Here is a 14,254-nt window from a genome sequence, read left to right as displayed (position 1 = left end):
GGACTGTTAAAACAAGGGCGTGTGGCTTTGCCCTCTCTTCTGGATTCCCTTCTCGAAGCGGATTGTCAAGCTGTAGCCTTATGTAGAGTAATGAGTTACTTTAATTACCCACCCCAAGGTGAGGGCTTACACCTACTTTAACCTGTGAGAGTTCAGCCCCCAGATCAACTACAGTACAGAGGTTATCAATGGATGGGGAACCAATGACGCGTAACGGAGATTAACCGGTACTCTTTCTTTAATAATTGCCTTTCTTAAACAAGAAAACAACAATACACATGCTGGAGTCTGGTAAAGGAGAGCGAGTACAATACAGAACATCTAGCATTTTCCCGACACACACCATCCTTTGCGGAAAAAACGAGATTTAGTCATCATCCTCAGCATCATTCTCACCACCACCATCATCTGCATCACCAGTGGTCACCATCCTGGTATCTCCGAAGGCAGGCAGGCAAGCCAGGATACAGCTTTTAAAATGTGTTACACCGACGCCCATTGACGGTCGCATGTATTTATGAGGGTTTTAACCACGTTTCCTTATTTTAACTTCCCCACCCCAGTACTTTTGGGGTGCCCCTTTTCCAAAAGGCTAGCTTGTTTGTTCCCCTTGATGTCACTTTATCACAATAGTCACAGGCAAGTTACCATTTTTAACATTTCATCCCAACTACTAAGGGTCGTCTTGTGGTGTCTACTGAGCTCTCATAGACATTATTATCCAAACTCAGCAGTTATTTTCAAAACATCAGCATATCACAAACATTGATACAAGCTTAGCAGGTTTACTATTAATTTACTTATGCTAGCTTATCTTTATAATATAGCAAATTTCTCCTAAGGCCTAATTTGGCTAAGTTAAATATTTTAGCCTGTAGGTTTCTTGCATTTCAGCTTTAAACCTTAAGCTATCTTTTACCTATCACCTATCAAGTAAGTCTCTTATATCCATCTCTTTTAATGGATTAATTTATTAGTGACACAGCTGCAAGGCTCAGCCTGCTTATTGGCCGTGGTGTGATGTAAGCGCTGGTCACATCAGATCCAACAGGGTTTACGGAGACTTCACTTTAGAAATTATTGGATTACTGCCTCTCTGTGGATTTAATGCTACTAAAGGTGCTTTCTGTTAAGGATGATAATTACAGTAGTCTGCTCTGAAGTACCCATATTTTTACATTCATCTACTGAGCTTACGTTATTCTTTTAAACAGACACAGCCACTCCAAGTTCTTGTGAGGATCTAATTAATCATCTATTAACAAATACAAAAGTGGCATGAAAAGAAAGAAGGAAGTGTTAAAAACACACACATTTCTCTTGTTTCATGTACTGGCCATTCATCTTTTAATGGGATGCGTCTGATGAGAACAGGTTATGACGTGGAGAAGATTGTCATTTCCATTTAGAACAAGTTTTCATCTTTTTTTTTCCTACCTAAAAAAAAGGCTTTTAGAAGGAAATGTAATTATTTACCGAAAGCATTGGTTTCCTTTGAAATGTTCCAATTTTTATTTATTTATTTATTTTTATTAAATGAACATTTTCATTTTGGCCTTTGAACATCAAAAAAGTATTTGTCTTTGATTTTCAATTTTTGAGTTTTCTGTCCTCTTTTCTCCACTCCCCTCCCCCCCTTTTCTTCACCGGACAGAGCAGCCAAAAATAAATAAATAAAACTGAAAAACGTTTGGGGTTTGAAAACCAAAAATGAACATTTTCATTTAATGGAAAAATCAGAAAATTTCAAAGGGAACACTTCTGTGCATGGTTTTCCATTCAAAAAGTGTCATGGTGAATAGTTACCTTCTTTCAAGCATTTCCATTGGTGTATTAGAGAGAGGCTGATGGGGTGCTAGCTGGCTGAAAGATGTATCAATGGGACATGGAACCTGGCCCAGACTTAAACCAGACCGAGTCTGTTAATGAACATAAAATGATTTTCTTTCTTTTCTGTTAATGAACATAAAATGATTTCAGTGAGACCATTCACTGCCCAAGGGGCAATAATAATGGTTTGATGCTCTCAGTCAATGACAGGCTGGTGTCCACATCATAAAAACAGAAGGCCAGCTAAAAAAATGCACTGTGCAGCAGGAAATCCAGTTGGTGGGGCAACACCTCTACTGCTACAGGGCTCAGGGAAAAGGGTTCAGGAAACACCAGCAACACAATGGAGCATCCAATGTCCTGACTGACCAACAGGCAAACCCTGCATCAGGCAAGCTGCCCTCCCTCCCTATCCTCTCTCTCTCTGATATTGGCATTTCCAGTCTAAGTTTGCCATGAAAATTCAGGTGGAACAAATCCAAGGGCATCTGAAAGGCATATAATTTTTCCTACCTCATTCTACACCAAGCCCCTTGACTTGTATTCTTGAGTAGATAGAGCTATACAAATAACTGGTGTTTTGGTTCACTGGCAATTTTCTGGAAACTGAGGGGGAGACAGTGGTTTTAGGCCAACCCCAAAACAACTTTTTTTAAAAATGTTGATCAAAATGAGAAGTTGAAAGAAAAATTAATTTCAGATTGAACAAAACGTTGAGTTCAACTTACAATGAAAAGTTGGGGTTTGATTTGAAGTGGAGTGTTGTTTTTTTAACAGTTTAAATCATTTAGATAAAATGGAAATTTGAAAAAGGAAGTCATTTCAAACTAAAAAATCAAACCAAGCATGTCAAAACAAAGCGTTTCAGGGTTTGCTAAAAAAAAATTTTCTATTTGACTGAAAGGATATGATGAAATTGACATGAATTTGTGAAATGTTTCAGTCAACCCGAATCTGCATTTTTCTTCCCCAAAAAAAGTTTTGGCTGAAAAATTTGGCCAAATCTCTACTCGGGATTCCCTTAGGCCCTTTTGAAAACCACACCCATTGTCTTTCTATTAGTGATCTGTTCTGTATTTCATGCTTAGCCAGGGGCACTGGTGGTGGGCTCTGTTCTATACCACATTCTCCATTCTGTTGATTAGATCTGCCCTGGACTATATTCTCGCCCTGGTGGTGGGGTCTGTTCTATACTGTATCCCTTTCTCTCTCCTCTCCCATAGATATTTGAACTCAACAAACGCATGTCAGCTATTGAACGCATGCTGAACCGTCTGGAGGAAAGAATCCTGGTGCACTCAGAAGAGGTAACAGTGCCAAGTTGGGGGGCTATGCACAACCGGCGAAAGTATTTCCTTTCGCAGTCTCCCCAAACTCCTTTGAAGCAGTTTGCGTTGCATTGTCAGGAGACGTGGCTCCCACTTACACAGGCAGTAGACAAGAAATCTGCTGTACAACACAGCACTTGGGGAGGAGAGGTGCTTCTGGAGACAGAAGGTATATGTAGGAGGTGGATAGTGCCGCCGGCTGCATCAGTGAGTATGTCTGCACTGCAGTCAGGAGGCCTTACACTGCTTACCGCCCGGGTACGTACGCAGGGTTCCAGGCAGGCTTGTAGGGAGGCAGCTGCGCCACCATGCCATGCTCCCATTCTAGCTTGATTAAAGCTAACTGCTGTACTGCTGTCACATCTCCTGATTGCAGTGTAGACACACCCAGGAAGTCAGGGTGCCCTGCACGGCACAGAAGTGGTGGCTAAAAGGACAGGGATGAAGTCGTTTGTTTAAATACTGGGATGTTGATTGCACCAATAGACAGACTAACATATAACCCAACTCCCCAAGGTGCTTAGTTCTGTCCCTCCCCAAACGTACACCAGCACCTACCACAAGCTTTAGTCTCTCTGGAGCTTCCTGAAAGAGGAACAGAACTTTCTGCCCAGGAGGATACAGTATTGGCTGGTGAGTGTGCATCTTTCCATTGATAGAAAGGTCCTCGAGCTCCATGAAGGCTAATATGATTTTCAAATGGCAGATGATTCTTCTTTTTAACCATTTATTTTAACCTTTTAGACCCTTGTCATTTTTCAGGTTGTAAGTCTCATCAGAAAACTGAATGTAATGGAAAATGAAGGGTTATCAAACATGCCACTGGTGTTCCGACAGGTCCTCAAATTAGCTCCACTTCGGTCCTTTCTCTGCACAAACAAGACTGTTTGTTTTATTTATACTGGTCTAAGCAATGTTCCTGTATGTGTGTAAATGCTTCCAGAATGGATGAGAATGCTGGGGTTACGACACAGGAATCCATAGCTACATTAAATGTAATAATCGATGTGTTGTGAGTAGCAGATTCTAATTGAGAAGGACATTTGTCTTTTCCATGTGATTGCCCTTGTTTCGATGGCCATCAAGGAAGAAGATCAATTTAATTTTAAATTCTGTTGTGACATTGAATCAGCTGGTGCATCGGTAGATCACTTAGTGCTAATTTGAGTTTCCAATTTTAGGATATTTAGGCACTTTGCTTCCTTTACGTGCGATCATGCAGTTAATTTATATGACATTTGATAGCTCAGTAGAAGGGACAAAAGCAATTATGAAGATTCATGCAGGTCTGGCTTGAATGGGGGGGCAATTTCTCCCTGGTTAAAATTAAAGATGGGTTCAAAGTGAAAAGTTTGGTGCTTGCTCCATATCCAAACGACATCAAAATTTGGGGGTGTTAGAATCCAAGATTTAAATGTGGTGCCTCTCTAGATCAAAGAAATTTACTTACCATTTTTCAGCTAGCTCTGCTGGGTTGGCCTTTTGATTTTTGTTTTTGCTTGGTGGAAAATTTTGATTTTTTTCAGCACAAATTTGAATACCAACATATTTTGGTCAAAAACTAAAATATTTTGATTTGGTTGGGAATGCTGCCAGAGTGCCTCACAGGAGTTGCAGTTTGTGTTCCTCATGCTCCTATTCTCCTCAATAGGCCAGGCTCCCCAGCCAGACTACATCTCCCATGATGCACCACACTCTTCCCTCTTGTAGATGGGAAGCTGTGCATCATGGGAGCCTATAGCCATGCTGCATCTAGTGACAGCATTGTGTTTCAGCATTTGGGTTTCAGCCAAAATATTGGTTTGGCTTTTTTTACAAAAAAAAATCAAAATCTTCTGCAGGAAGCAGAGACTTTTTTGCAAAGAAAATGTTGTTTAGTCAAAAACTCAATTTTCTGTCAAAAGTTTTGATGGAAAATTTTCAACCAGCCCTATTTATTCGGAGGTCCGTTCTTTAGGACAGGCTGCTCTAAGTTACTAGGCTGGTGCCTATCTAGCTCAGGATCTGATAGCACTGTGTGCTTCTTAGCCTGGATTCACAGATGGAGCTAACTTATTGTGGGATACAACCTGCCGCTTGTGTGCTCCAGCTTGTATTTGTTATGTGAGGGATGGCCTTAAACTGCATGAAGATAGTTGGCCCCTAAGTCATCCATATTGCACGTAAAATCTGACATGGAGTCATACCACACATGGAATCTCATGGAGATCTGTGGGCTGGAAGACTCCAGGGTCTGGTTGTTTGAGAAGATGAGTAGTAGATGCTAAGTGGTGATTACGTAACCCACCATCACGCAGTGTGGCTCTCTCTCCCACGCTAGTGGTTGGATCTCATCGATATTTATGACTCTGCACAGCCATCTCAGGTAGAGGCTTATTGCTTTAGATCCGGAGGTCCTGGGTTTGAATTCTGCTGCCAACAATCCACCCAAGAGCATTGCATTACATTTGCCCAAATAAATGACCGAATACACCCTCTCTTTTATCCTTTTGCTAGCAGAGGCATGTCACAGGAAGCCTTAAAATACCAACAACATTCAAATTGCATGAACACCAACAGAATGAGAATTGCTTGCTTTTCTACCTCTAGTCTCCGGCCCCTGAGTCCCACACCGATCCTGATGTGGAAGAGGAGGAATTGAAGAGGAAGCTGGAAGAGTTAGCCAGCAACATCAGTGACAAAGGAGTTTCTTCTGAGGAAGAGGAGGAAAAGAAGAAGGATGAACCAAAACCAGAAATGAGCTCCTCCAGCAGTGACCCGCCCCGTGATGCTCAGAAGGTAGCATGCATCCTACCCTCTAAAACTCAGTACCATTCTCACACCATTCTCCATGTTTCCATTTATGTTCCTACGCTTCCCTCTGCTCTTAACGTCTTATAACTGCACCACGGTCAAGTACCTATTGACTTTTCCTACACCCCATCTTGGACACTCAGTGTTGGCACCTAAGATCTTTGCCTTTTCCCCCTGGCTGGATGCTTACATTGGGGACTAGAGCTGTTGTTCTCAATCTGTACCATACTGGGACACACACACATCCGGCTTCCCTCTCCCATTTAGCAATAGGGGAAGTGCAAGGTGGCCCCAGCCCATCCATGAGCCCCAAGTTGAGAACCCATGACTTAGGGTGGTTCATAAACCAACCCACATCATAACTGAAGCCGGGAAACTACCTGCGTTTTTCCCATCCCTAAATCTAATCGGCCACCAGTGAGGGTGCATGCTTTCTACTCAACAGAGACATTCATCTGGGCTTCTGAGAACAGCAAACGCTTTGCTAAAGTGCTAGTGGAGAGGGTACAAAGCCCTCCCCACTTCTTTGGAAGGTGGGGCATGGGGGGGAATGTGGTGAAGTATAATGGTGAAATCCTGCCCCCTGCCTTTGATGCAGAAGATGGGTGAAAATATGGAAGATTTGCTCACTGTTTTGTATCTGTGTTCAGTGGGGAACCTCAGTTCATTGGATGCCTCTCCCCATGATGTTCTGCAGCATCAGGGATAGTGAATTGGGAAGCAGGGAGCTGCTCTCCCCAGCAGCAGCCACTCATGCAAACCCAGAGGGGCTTCCCTGTGTAAGATAATCCCAGCAGTATGAGCTCCTGCTCTGCCCTGTCAAGGGGGGCTGGGCATCAGTGAGGTGATGTTGCTGTAAGGGCTGGGGAGCGGGGTCTGTTATGAGGTCTGGCTCAATAATAGCTGTCAGGCGCTCTGTAAGTGCACAGTGCTAAGTCAGGGAAGTGGCGGAGATGGGGCTAGAACTCAGGAGTGCCTGTCAGCTGGGCCTGTGCTAACCCACTGGGCTCAGAGTACGGCTGCACAGCCCCAAAAAAAAAAAACCCACAGCAGCGAGTCTCAGAGCCTGGGTCAACTGACTCGCTCTTGGGCTGTGGGGCTAAAAAGAGCAGTGTAGGCATCCCGCTCGGGCTGGAGCCCGGGCGCTGAAAACTGCGATGGGAGAGGGTCTCGGAGCCCAGACTCCAGCTTGCACAGGAATGTGTTCGCTGCTCTGGTTAGCCCCATAGTGCGTGTCCAAATCAGTTGACCCGGGCTCTGAGACTCACTGCTGTGGGACGTTTTTTTGAAGTGTAGATGTCTCCTGAGCAGCCTCCAGGACATAGACCCACTTCTCCCATCCCCTCCTCCTGTAGCAGCCCTTCCCTGAGTCCCAAGCAGATTTTGCCATCGGACTGAAAATGTGGGCAGGGCGACCCAGACGTTTGGCATCTCTTGCTGTGTTGTGTCCTGTGCTGCCAGTGAAAGAACAGGAGCCCCGGGCATGGATGGTGCCGTCTCAGTGGGGACACTCAGTGTTACTGGGAGCAAATCCAGGCCCCTCCATGGTGGCGCGGACCCTCCTAAAGCAGAGGTTCCGCTTGGCAATCGGGCTGGATGCGGGGATCCTGTGTGTGACAGCCCTGCTCCATATCTGCTTCCTGAAGAGCAGGTGAAGGGCTGGTGGCTGGGCAGGGCCTGAGGACCTGCTGCTGAGTAGATCCTCCAGTCCTCAGGGAGGCCTGCCTAGACTATTCTAGCTATTAGCCCCCATAGGCAAGTACCAGCGTCCAGCCCACCCTGCGCTGGGCTCAGACCCCCGTGTTGGCCCGGCAGTGTATGTGGTCCAGGGGTACATCAGTGATGAAAAGCCTCCAACTGGTTTTGCAATAAACCCTTCCTTGTCCTTTGTAGTGTATTGAACTTTTATGGACTGGAATCACTTTTTCACACCTAGAAAGTAGCTGTTCCATTCAGCACCGGAGCCAGGGCAGTGCAGAGACGCTCACTGACTTAACCCACCGGAGACAGAGGTCTCCAGGCCTGCTCTGCAGGAGGAGGGTCATTCACTTGGTGTTCTTATTAAGCTGAAAAGCCCTGGCAGACAGAGCCGTTCTGCGCTGTTAACACACTAGAAGCTCTCCTCTCCGTCCCTTCTCAAAGAAATGAGCTCACAGGTCTTTTTTTATCCCTAAATTGTATGACTCAGTCGCTCTGTATTGACAGCTCTGGTGATGAGGCGTTGATGACAACCCATAAAGGATGGGAAGTGAGTCAAATATTAATTAAAGGAAGAAAGAGCTTGTGCCTCGTGTATTCTGCAGGCCTCGCACAAGTTGTTCTTTCCTTCTGAGGTGTTCCATTAGAACAAAGCAGAGAGGTCAGCATTCCTTTGGGTTTTAATGGCTCCTTTGTCCGGGTCTCTGTGTTGTTGTTGTTGTGCACTTTGACACGTCTCCTTTTAATGAGCAGCTTCACTATCAAAGGAGTGAGGCTGGGCCATGTTGCACGTAACTGCTTGTGCAAAGCAGCTTTCATCTGCATGATTAGAGAGTCTTTTATTTGCCAGGAGGCCTTTTTCTCTTTGTTTGTCTGAATCCGGAAAGAAGATGCTTGGCTGCAGAGATGTGAATGACTCAGAGCAGTGGCGAGCGGCCGTACAGGGCACCTGGGTTGAGTTTGTGTGTGTGCGTGCTGGGAGAAGATCTCTCTCCCAGCCCAGGGCTGAAGTTAAATTGTAGGGACAGTCGGCATTCCACATACACTCCTTGGGGTGCAGCTTGCTGTTCTCTTCACAATTCCCCAGCAATATGCTGTACCCTCGCAGAACGGCTCTTTGCCAGAAAACTACTTAACAGAGTCCCGGATTCTCTCTTCAGGGATCAGGTTGCTCCTCCCAGATTCTCATGGTGCATCTGCACTGGCCTGGGTCCATTTGCATAAATAAGAGCAACTTTGGGTCTGCTCTAACTTTATGTCAACTGGCTACGATCTCATAAGACCAAACACCAGTCATGAATTGGCAAACACAGGCGCATCCCAAACACCCCAAAATCTAGATGGGTCTAAGTCACGGTTTTGATTCAATCCATGCTAAAGACAATGCGGCCACTTGCAAAATTCTGATCAAGGTTTGCATTTCAAATACCCCCAAAGATTGGATTTGGGCTTTTTATTCAACTCCACGTCTGCTCAGGAAAAGCCTTATAAAAGGAAGGAAATGTCATAAAAACAGACTCCTTTTTCTGTGAACAGCAACTTGGAAAAGACATATTTCTGTTTCCACCCACGGGTACACCACAAAATACCAAATGGACAGAGTTAGCCACCTCCTTGCTAAATGCTATGCCAGGAAACATGCTTGTCTAGGGTGTGACCCTGTAAACACACTTGTTTGTCTCTGCCCACGGTGTTCATATTGTGTCTATCACCATGGTATCTAGGAAGTTATCAGTAGGGAGTAGGATGGCATCTTTCTTTTTACTGTTTTTAAGTGTATCAAAATACAGGGCTGACAAGCTTAATCCAGAAACAGGTAGACACGGTACAAACTTTATCATACAGCTCTGACAATACTCCTCAGATGGGTTGCTCCTAGGTTTTGAGGAAATAATATGCCTTTTCGTATCCCCACAGAATCTGGGCAGTATTGATATCCAGGATCAGACCCATTGTATCATGAAGCCATGTGTTGCAATTAGACACTAAGCATTCTCTCTGTGCAGCATTAGAACTGACCAGTTAGTAAGATCAGCACTACCCTAGGACACAGCCAGGACCACGCAGGGAAAGAGGCAGAAAAAGGAACATTTTCTGCAGCTTGTCAGGGCTGCCCACCAAGAGCAGCTGTGGCCTGATAAATCAGTGGTGTGTAGCATCAAGGAACGCAGCTGGGCTAGAGGAGGGGAAGGGAGCATTCAGCCCCGGGAATCCATCCCGGAAATAACAGCCACCCGCTTCCCTGGGCTGCCTGTTGAGAAGCAGATGTCTCAAATGGAAAGTAGAGGCAAGATAAGTAAACAGCCTGATGCAAGTGTCAGCTCCCTGGGGTGGCTGGGAAGGGACTGCAGCCGCTGCACGTTTGCACGAATTTCATGGGTTATGCAAGTAATGAAGACTTTTCTTCTTAGGCCACACAAGGAAGAGAGTCAAAGCATTGGGACTTGCTTCTAGAGCTGCGCCACAGCCATCTCTGTTATGAATTATTTGTATTCCGGTGGCGCCCAGAGGCCCTGCCTGAGATTGGGGCCCCATTGTGCTAGGTGCTGGACTTGCACATAGTGAGAGAAAATCCCAGCCCCAAAGAATGTACAGTCTGAATAGATCAGCCAGCAAGGCAGGATTACCCCCATTTTACAGATGGGAAAACTGAAGCAGAGAGAGTGATGAGCCAGATTTTCTAAAGCACTTCAGATTGGCATAACTCTGCTCCCTTCAAATCCCGCCCTAAACACTTCACCCAGGGAGTCTCTGGCAGAGTTCGCCATTGAACCCAGATCTCCTGGGTCCCAGCCCACTGCCTTATCCAAATGCCCATCCTTCCTCTTTGCTGTTGTCTGGTTTAGTTACAGGCCTGCCCACAAATACACAAGGCCCAGCAGTTAATCCAACCCCGCGCTTTCCAAACCAGTGCCGGACAGCTGGCAGTGCCAATTAAGCTATTTGGAATGAAGTGCCACCCACGACCCACACCTGTGTTTGCCAGCCTTCGAGGCACTGCACCTGCTGTTTCCTGTTTCCCTCGCTCCCAGAGCTATGTTAGCACCAGGGCCCCACTGGCACCTGAGTGGATGAGGACTTCCCCGTTTAATGCCCCTAACTCAGCTGCTGCTTTTACCACCGTTGACCTCTGGGGAAGGTGTTTGTAGACTCGGTGGCTGGGCATGAGCAGCTCCCAGCGGCTGTGTCTGCATTTCCAAAATGAGGCAGTGGCGTGAGGAAGGGAAAACAGAGGGGGAAGGGCTGTGGCTGTGATTGAAAAGCTGGTTCAACAGCTTCCCTTTGGTTCAACAGCCACCAAAGCCCTGAACCGAATTCTGCTTGGTTGCATGTGTATAACTGAGCTGAATGGCAACTGCGACGGTCGGGGGGATTGCGGTAATATTGTGTACCACAGCCAGCAAACAAATAGCATTACTATTGGCTGTATGCGGCGCCTAGAAATCCCAGCTCAGGTTGAAGTCCCTTTGTGCTAGGTGCTGTACAAATACCCTGCAAGGGCATGAGCCGCCCTCTTGCAGCGTTCTCCTGCAGCCTGTAGTTATGTGCAGGCTGCCGGCTAATGGGAGCGCGTCACCGGCGTTCTGAGACGGTTCCTTTGTCACAGCTGTACTCCACGAAGTCTGATCCGAGATCAAAGCGCTCCTTAAGAGCCACTTCCATCTCCAGCTGAGAGCCCTCAAGGAACAACGGGAGCCCTTTAATTACAGCTCCTCATCCTCTGCCACCCCCCCCCACCCCACCCCATTTAGGCTGTTGTGTGTGCGCGTACGTTACTTTTTTCCCTGGCTGTTTGGGACGTTCACAGAGGTCGTCGGGTCCGGTTTTGTGTGACCTCACAGCCACAGTGCTGAGAGCCAGGCAAGAGTCCTTGAATGAGAGGGCCAGGGTGAGGATGCTTCTCCCCTCCCTGGAGGGCGGAAAGACAGGAAGGAGGTGGGCGAAGCCTGTCAAAAACCTGAAGAAATTGTAAGGCTCCCTGTTGTTCATAGGCAAGGCTCACGCTGAGTGTGCAGGGCACAGCAGAATGCCCAGGGAGGCTACAGCCCCTTGCTCTGGAGGCGTAAGAATTAAAACAAAGATTTTAAACTGAGAGTCGTGACCCAGGGACCTTGAGAATCAGATGTCAGGGGAATCGCTCCCCTGCCCACCTCCTGGCTGTACCCAGGCATTGCACAATATGAGAGGGAGGGGGGGTGCACCCCTCTAGCCTGGTATGAGAAAGGCAGAGGACCACTACTATAGGCTACAGGGAGTGTTGATTGAGTTCAGTGTGATGAGCTCTCAACTCTTAGTCGTCTCCAAGCAAGGTGTTTCTGATAGACTACAGCCAACACCCCGTCCCCCTGACACTTTCCATTCCTCCCTGGTACAACTAGATCTTTGTGTGACATCCCCGGGGTACAATCCAGGCTAATGAGTAGCTTTGTCATGCCTGCCCTCTAACCTGGGGTGCCCTTTACACCGCTTTGCTGCTGTAGCCTCTGTCTGGACTGCTCACAGCCTCCAGCATGCAAGTCACTCCCAGCTGTAAGAAGAAAGAACAGGAGGACTTGTGGCACCTTAGAGACTAACCAATTTATTAGAGCACAAGCTTTCGTGGGCTACAGCCCACTTCATCGGATGCATAGAATGGAACATGTAGTAAGATAGATAGATAGATATAGATATACGTACAGATAAGTTGGAAGTTGCTATACAAACTGTGAGAGACTAATTATTTAAGATGAGCTATTATCAGCAGGAGAAAACAACTTTTGTAGTGATAATCAAGATGGCCCATTTAGACAGTTGACAAGAAGGTGTGAGGATACTTAACTTAGGGAAATAGATTCAATAAGTTTAATGACCCAGCCACTCCCAAGTTAACATAGTTTCCCAGCTATGTCTGTGTGTGGGCTACGGCCAGCCAGTCACACTCTGGCTCTGGGTTATTCTGCAGGGTGACCCTGGCACACTCCAAGTCTTAGATTTCCCCCCAGAACAGTATGTCCTGTACTGCCCAGCCCTCTCCTGGGCAATACAAATTCATATAAAGTCCACTATTGCTTTAATAGAAATAATACCCCCCCAATGGAGTTTTCCAGACACTTCCGTTCAAACACACTGGATTTGATAAAACAATAAGAAAAAGTTTATTAACTACAAAGACAGAGCTGTTAAGTGAGTACAAGTCATGAGACACAACAGTCAGAAATGGTTACACAAAAAATAAAGGTTAAACACAACTGGTGCCTAACTTAACAAACTATGTTAAATTCAAAGCAAGGTTTTCTCACAACATGCCTTCAGCAGTCTTACTGACCAAACTTCTTAGGTCAGGATCTCTTCTCCAGTTCCATGCTGATTCCTTTGTCCCTTCTGGTGCAGTGAATCGACGGAGAGAGATGAGAGGGTGCCTGGGGGGTGTTTTTCCTTCCTTTTCAAAGTGTCAGTCCCCCTCTTGGAAAACATTTCCCGATGAGATTCAGGAGACAGGTTTGTAGGGAAGGATGTTCCCTGCTGCTTTTTCCTCACCTGTTGGAGCGTCTTTTGTTTCCCTTCCTGCTTGATGACTCTGTTTACTGCTTAAATGCAAATGAAGCAGAGAACATATTCCTTTGATTGAGACAGATCTGATTGCCTGCCTCAGTTTGGAAGATGTGTTAAGAATGCCATACAGTGGAAACTTCTAACGTCACATACAGTGTTGTTGCATGTATTTTATCAGGACAATATTGACCAGCAAATTATGAGTTTTCAAATGATATCTCACAAGGCGTACTTTGTACAAAGATTGATACACTAGTGTGTAGGGTGTGGACACGGGTACATTCTGTCACACTGGCCCACTGTCTCCAACCAATATTGTAGCCCCTTGTGAATGTTTTACTAAGTTGCCCATTCTCACACGGGGAGGAGGGGAGCTCTGGGAGAGGTGGGAGGAGGGTTTCCTTCAGGAGAATGGCAGGATGATGAGGAGTGAGTGGTGATTGTACAGGAGACCGGGGCCATTGAGAAAGGGCATAGAGGTAAGGGAAAGGCAGAGTATGTTCTCCACTTTAATATGTTATAACTAGACAGTGACATGTTTAAAAGGTCTTAAAGCATGTGCAGCGTTAGCTCCTCTGGGTGTCAGCAGTGCTGTGTGGCTTCCTGAGCTAACCTCAGGAGGATGACCCAGTGTAGCAGGTTCCTGGGCTGGGATGGAACCACCATAGCTGCTCCTACACTCCCCCTCCAGCCAGTGCCGGGGGAAAGAGCACATTGACCCTGGCAATCCCCAGCTGTCAGAACAGCCCGTAAGCCATCTTTGCTCCACCACCCCAAAGCTGCCCCACACACTTCTCAGCTGCAACTGAGGATCTGGCCCACAGTTTTAGATGGAGAGAAGTCTCCCTGTCATGGCCTTCAACCACCTACTACTTCATATCCCACCCAGGTGTAACTCTCTCTCTCACACACACACACACACACACACACACACACACTCTTCCTCTGGGTGTGCCCAAGTCCTCAGGAGAGGAGCCCAGCTTTGATCTGTTGGCAAAGTCTCCTATCCTGTGGCCGTTTTACACCATATCAGTTGAAATATTAGTCACTCGATCAATCCTGTGGTAGTGGGA

At 46.4% G+C, this 14,254-nt stretch overlaps 1 protein-coding gene across 9 annotated transcripts in view; it reads left to right on the top strand.

Annotated features, from left to right (window-relative positions):
- MLPH (melanophilin) overlaps nucleotides 1–14,254 on the top strand; it is an 83,650-nt gene that overhangs the window by 53,851 nt on the left and 15,545 nt on the right. For 6 of the 9 annotated variants that reach the window (XM_037912687.2, XM_027831271.3, XM_037912682.2 and 3 more), the window contains 2 exons: nucleotides 3,054–3,137; nucleotides 5,748–5,936. In XM_037912687.2, the coding sequence (XP_037768615.1) occupies nucleotides 3,054–3,137; nucleotides 5,748–5,936 (273 nt within the window). The remainder of the gene's footprint in view (nucleotides 1–3,053; nucleotides 3,138–5,747; nucleotides 5,937–14,254) is intronic. The other 3 variants (XM_043525316.1, XM_037912685.2, XM_037912683.2) reach the window with 1 other exon arrangement.

Source organism: Chelonia mydas, chromosome 11 (assembly GCF_015237465.2).
Source record: "Chelonia mydas isolate rCheMyd1 chromosome 11, rCheMyd1.pri.v2, whole genome shotgun sequence".
Classification (NCBI taxonomy): domain Eukaryota; kingdom Metazoa; phylum Chordata; order Testudines; family Cheloniidae; genus Chelonia; species Chelonia mydas.
The sequence above is the reverse complement of the archived record's forward strand: the minus strand, read 5'-3'. Positions and strand labels throughout refer to the sequence as shown.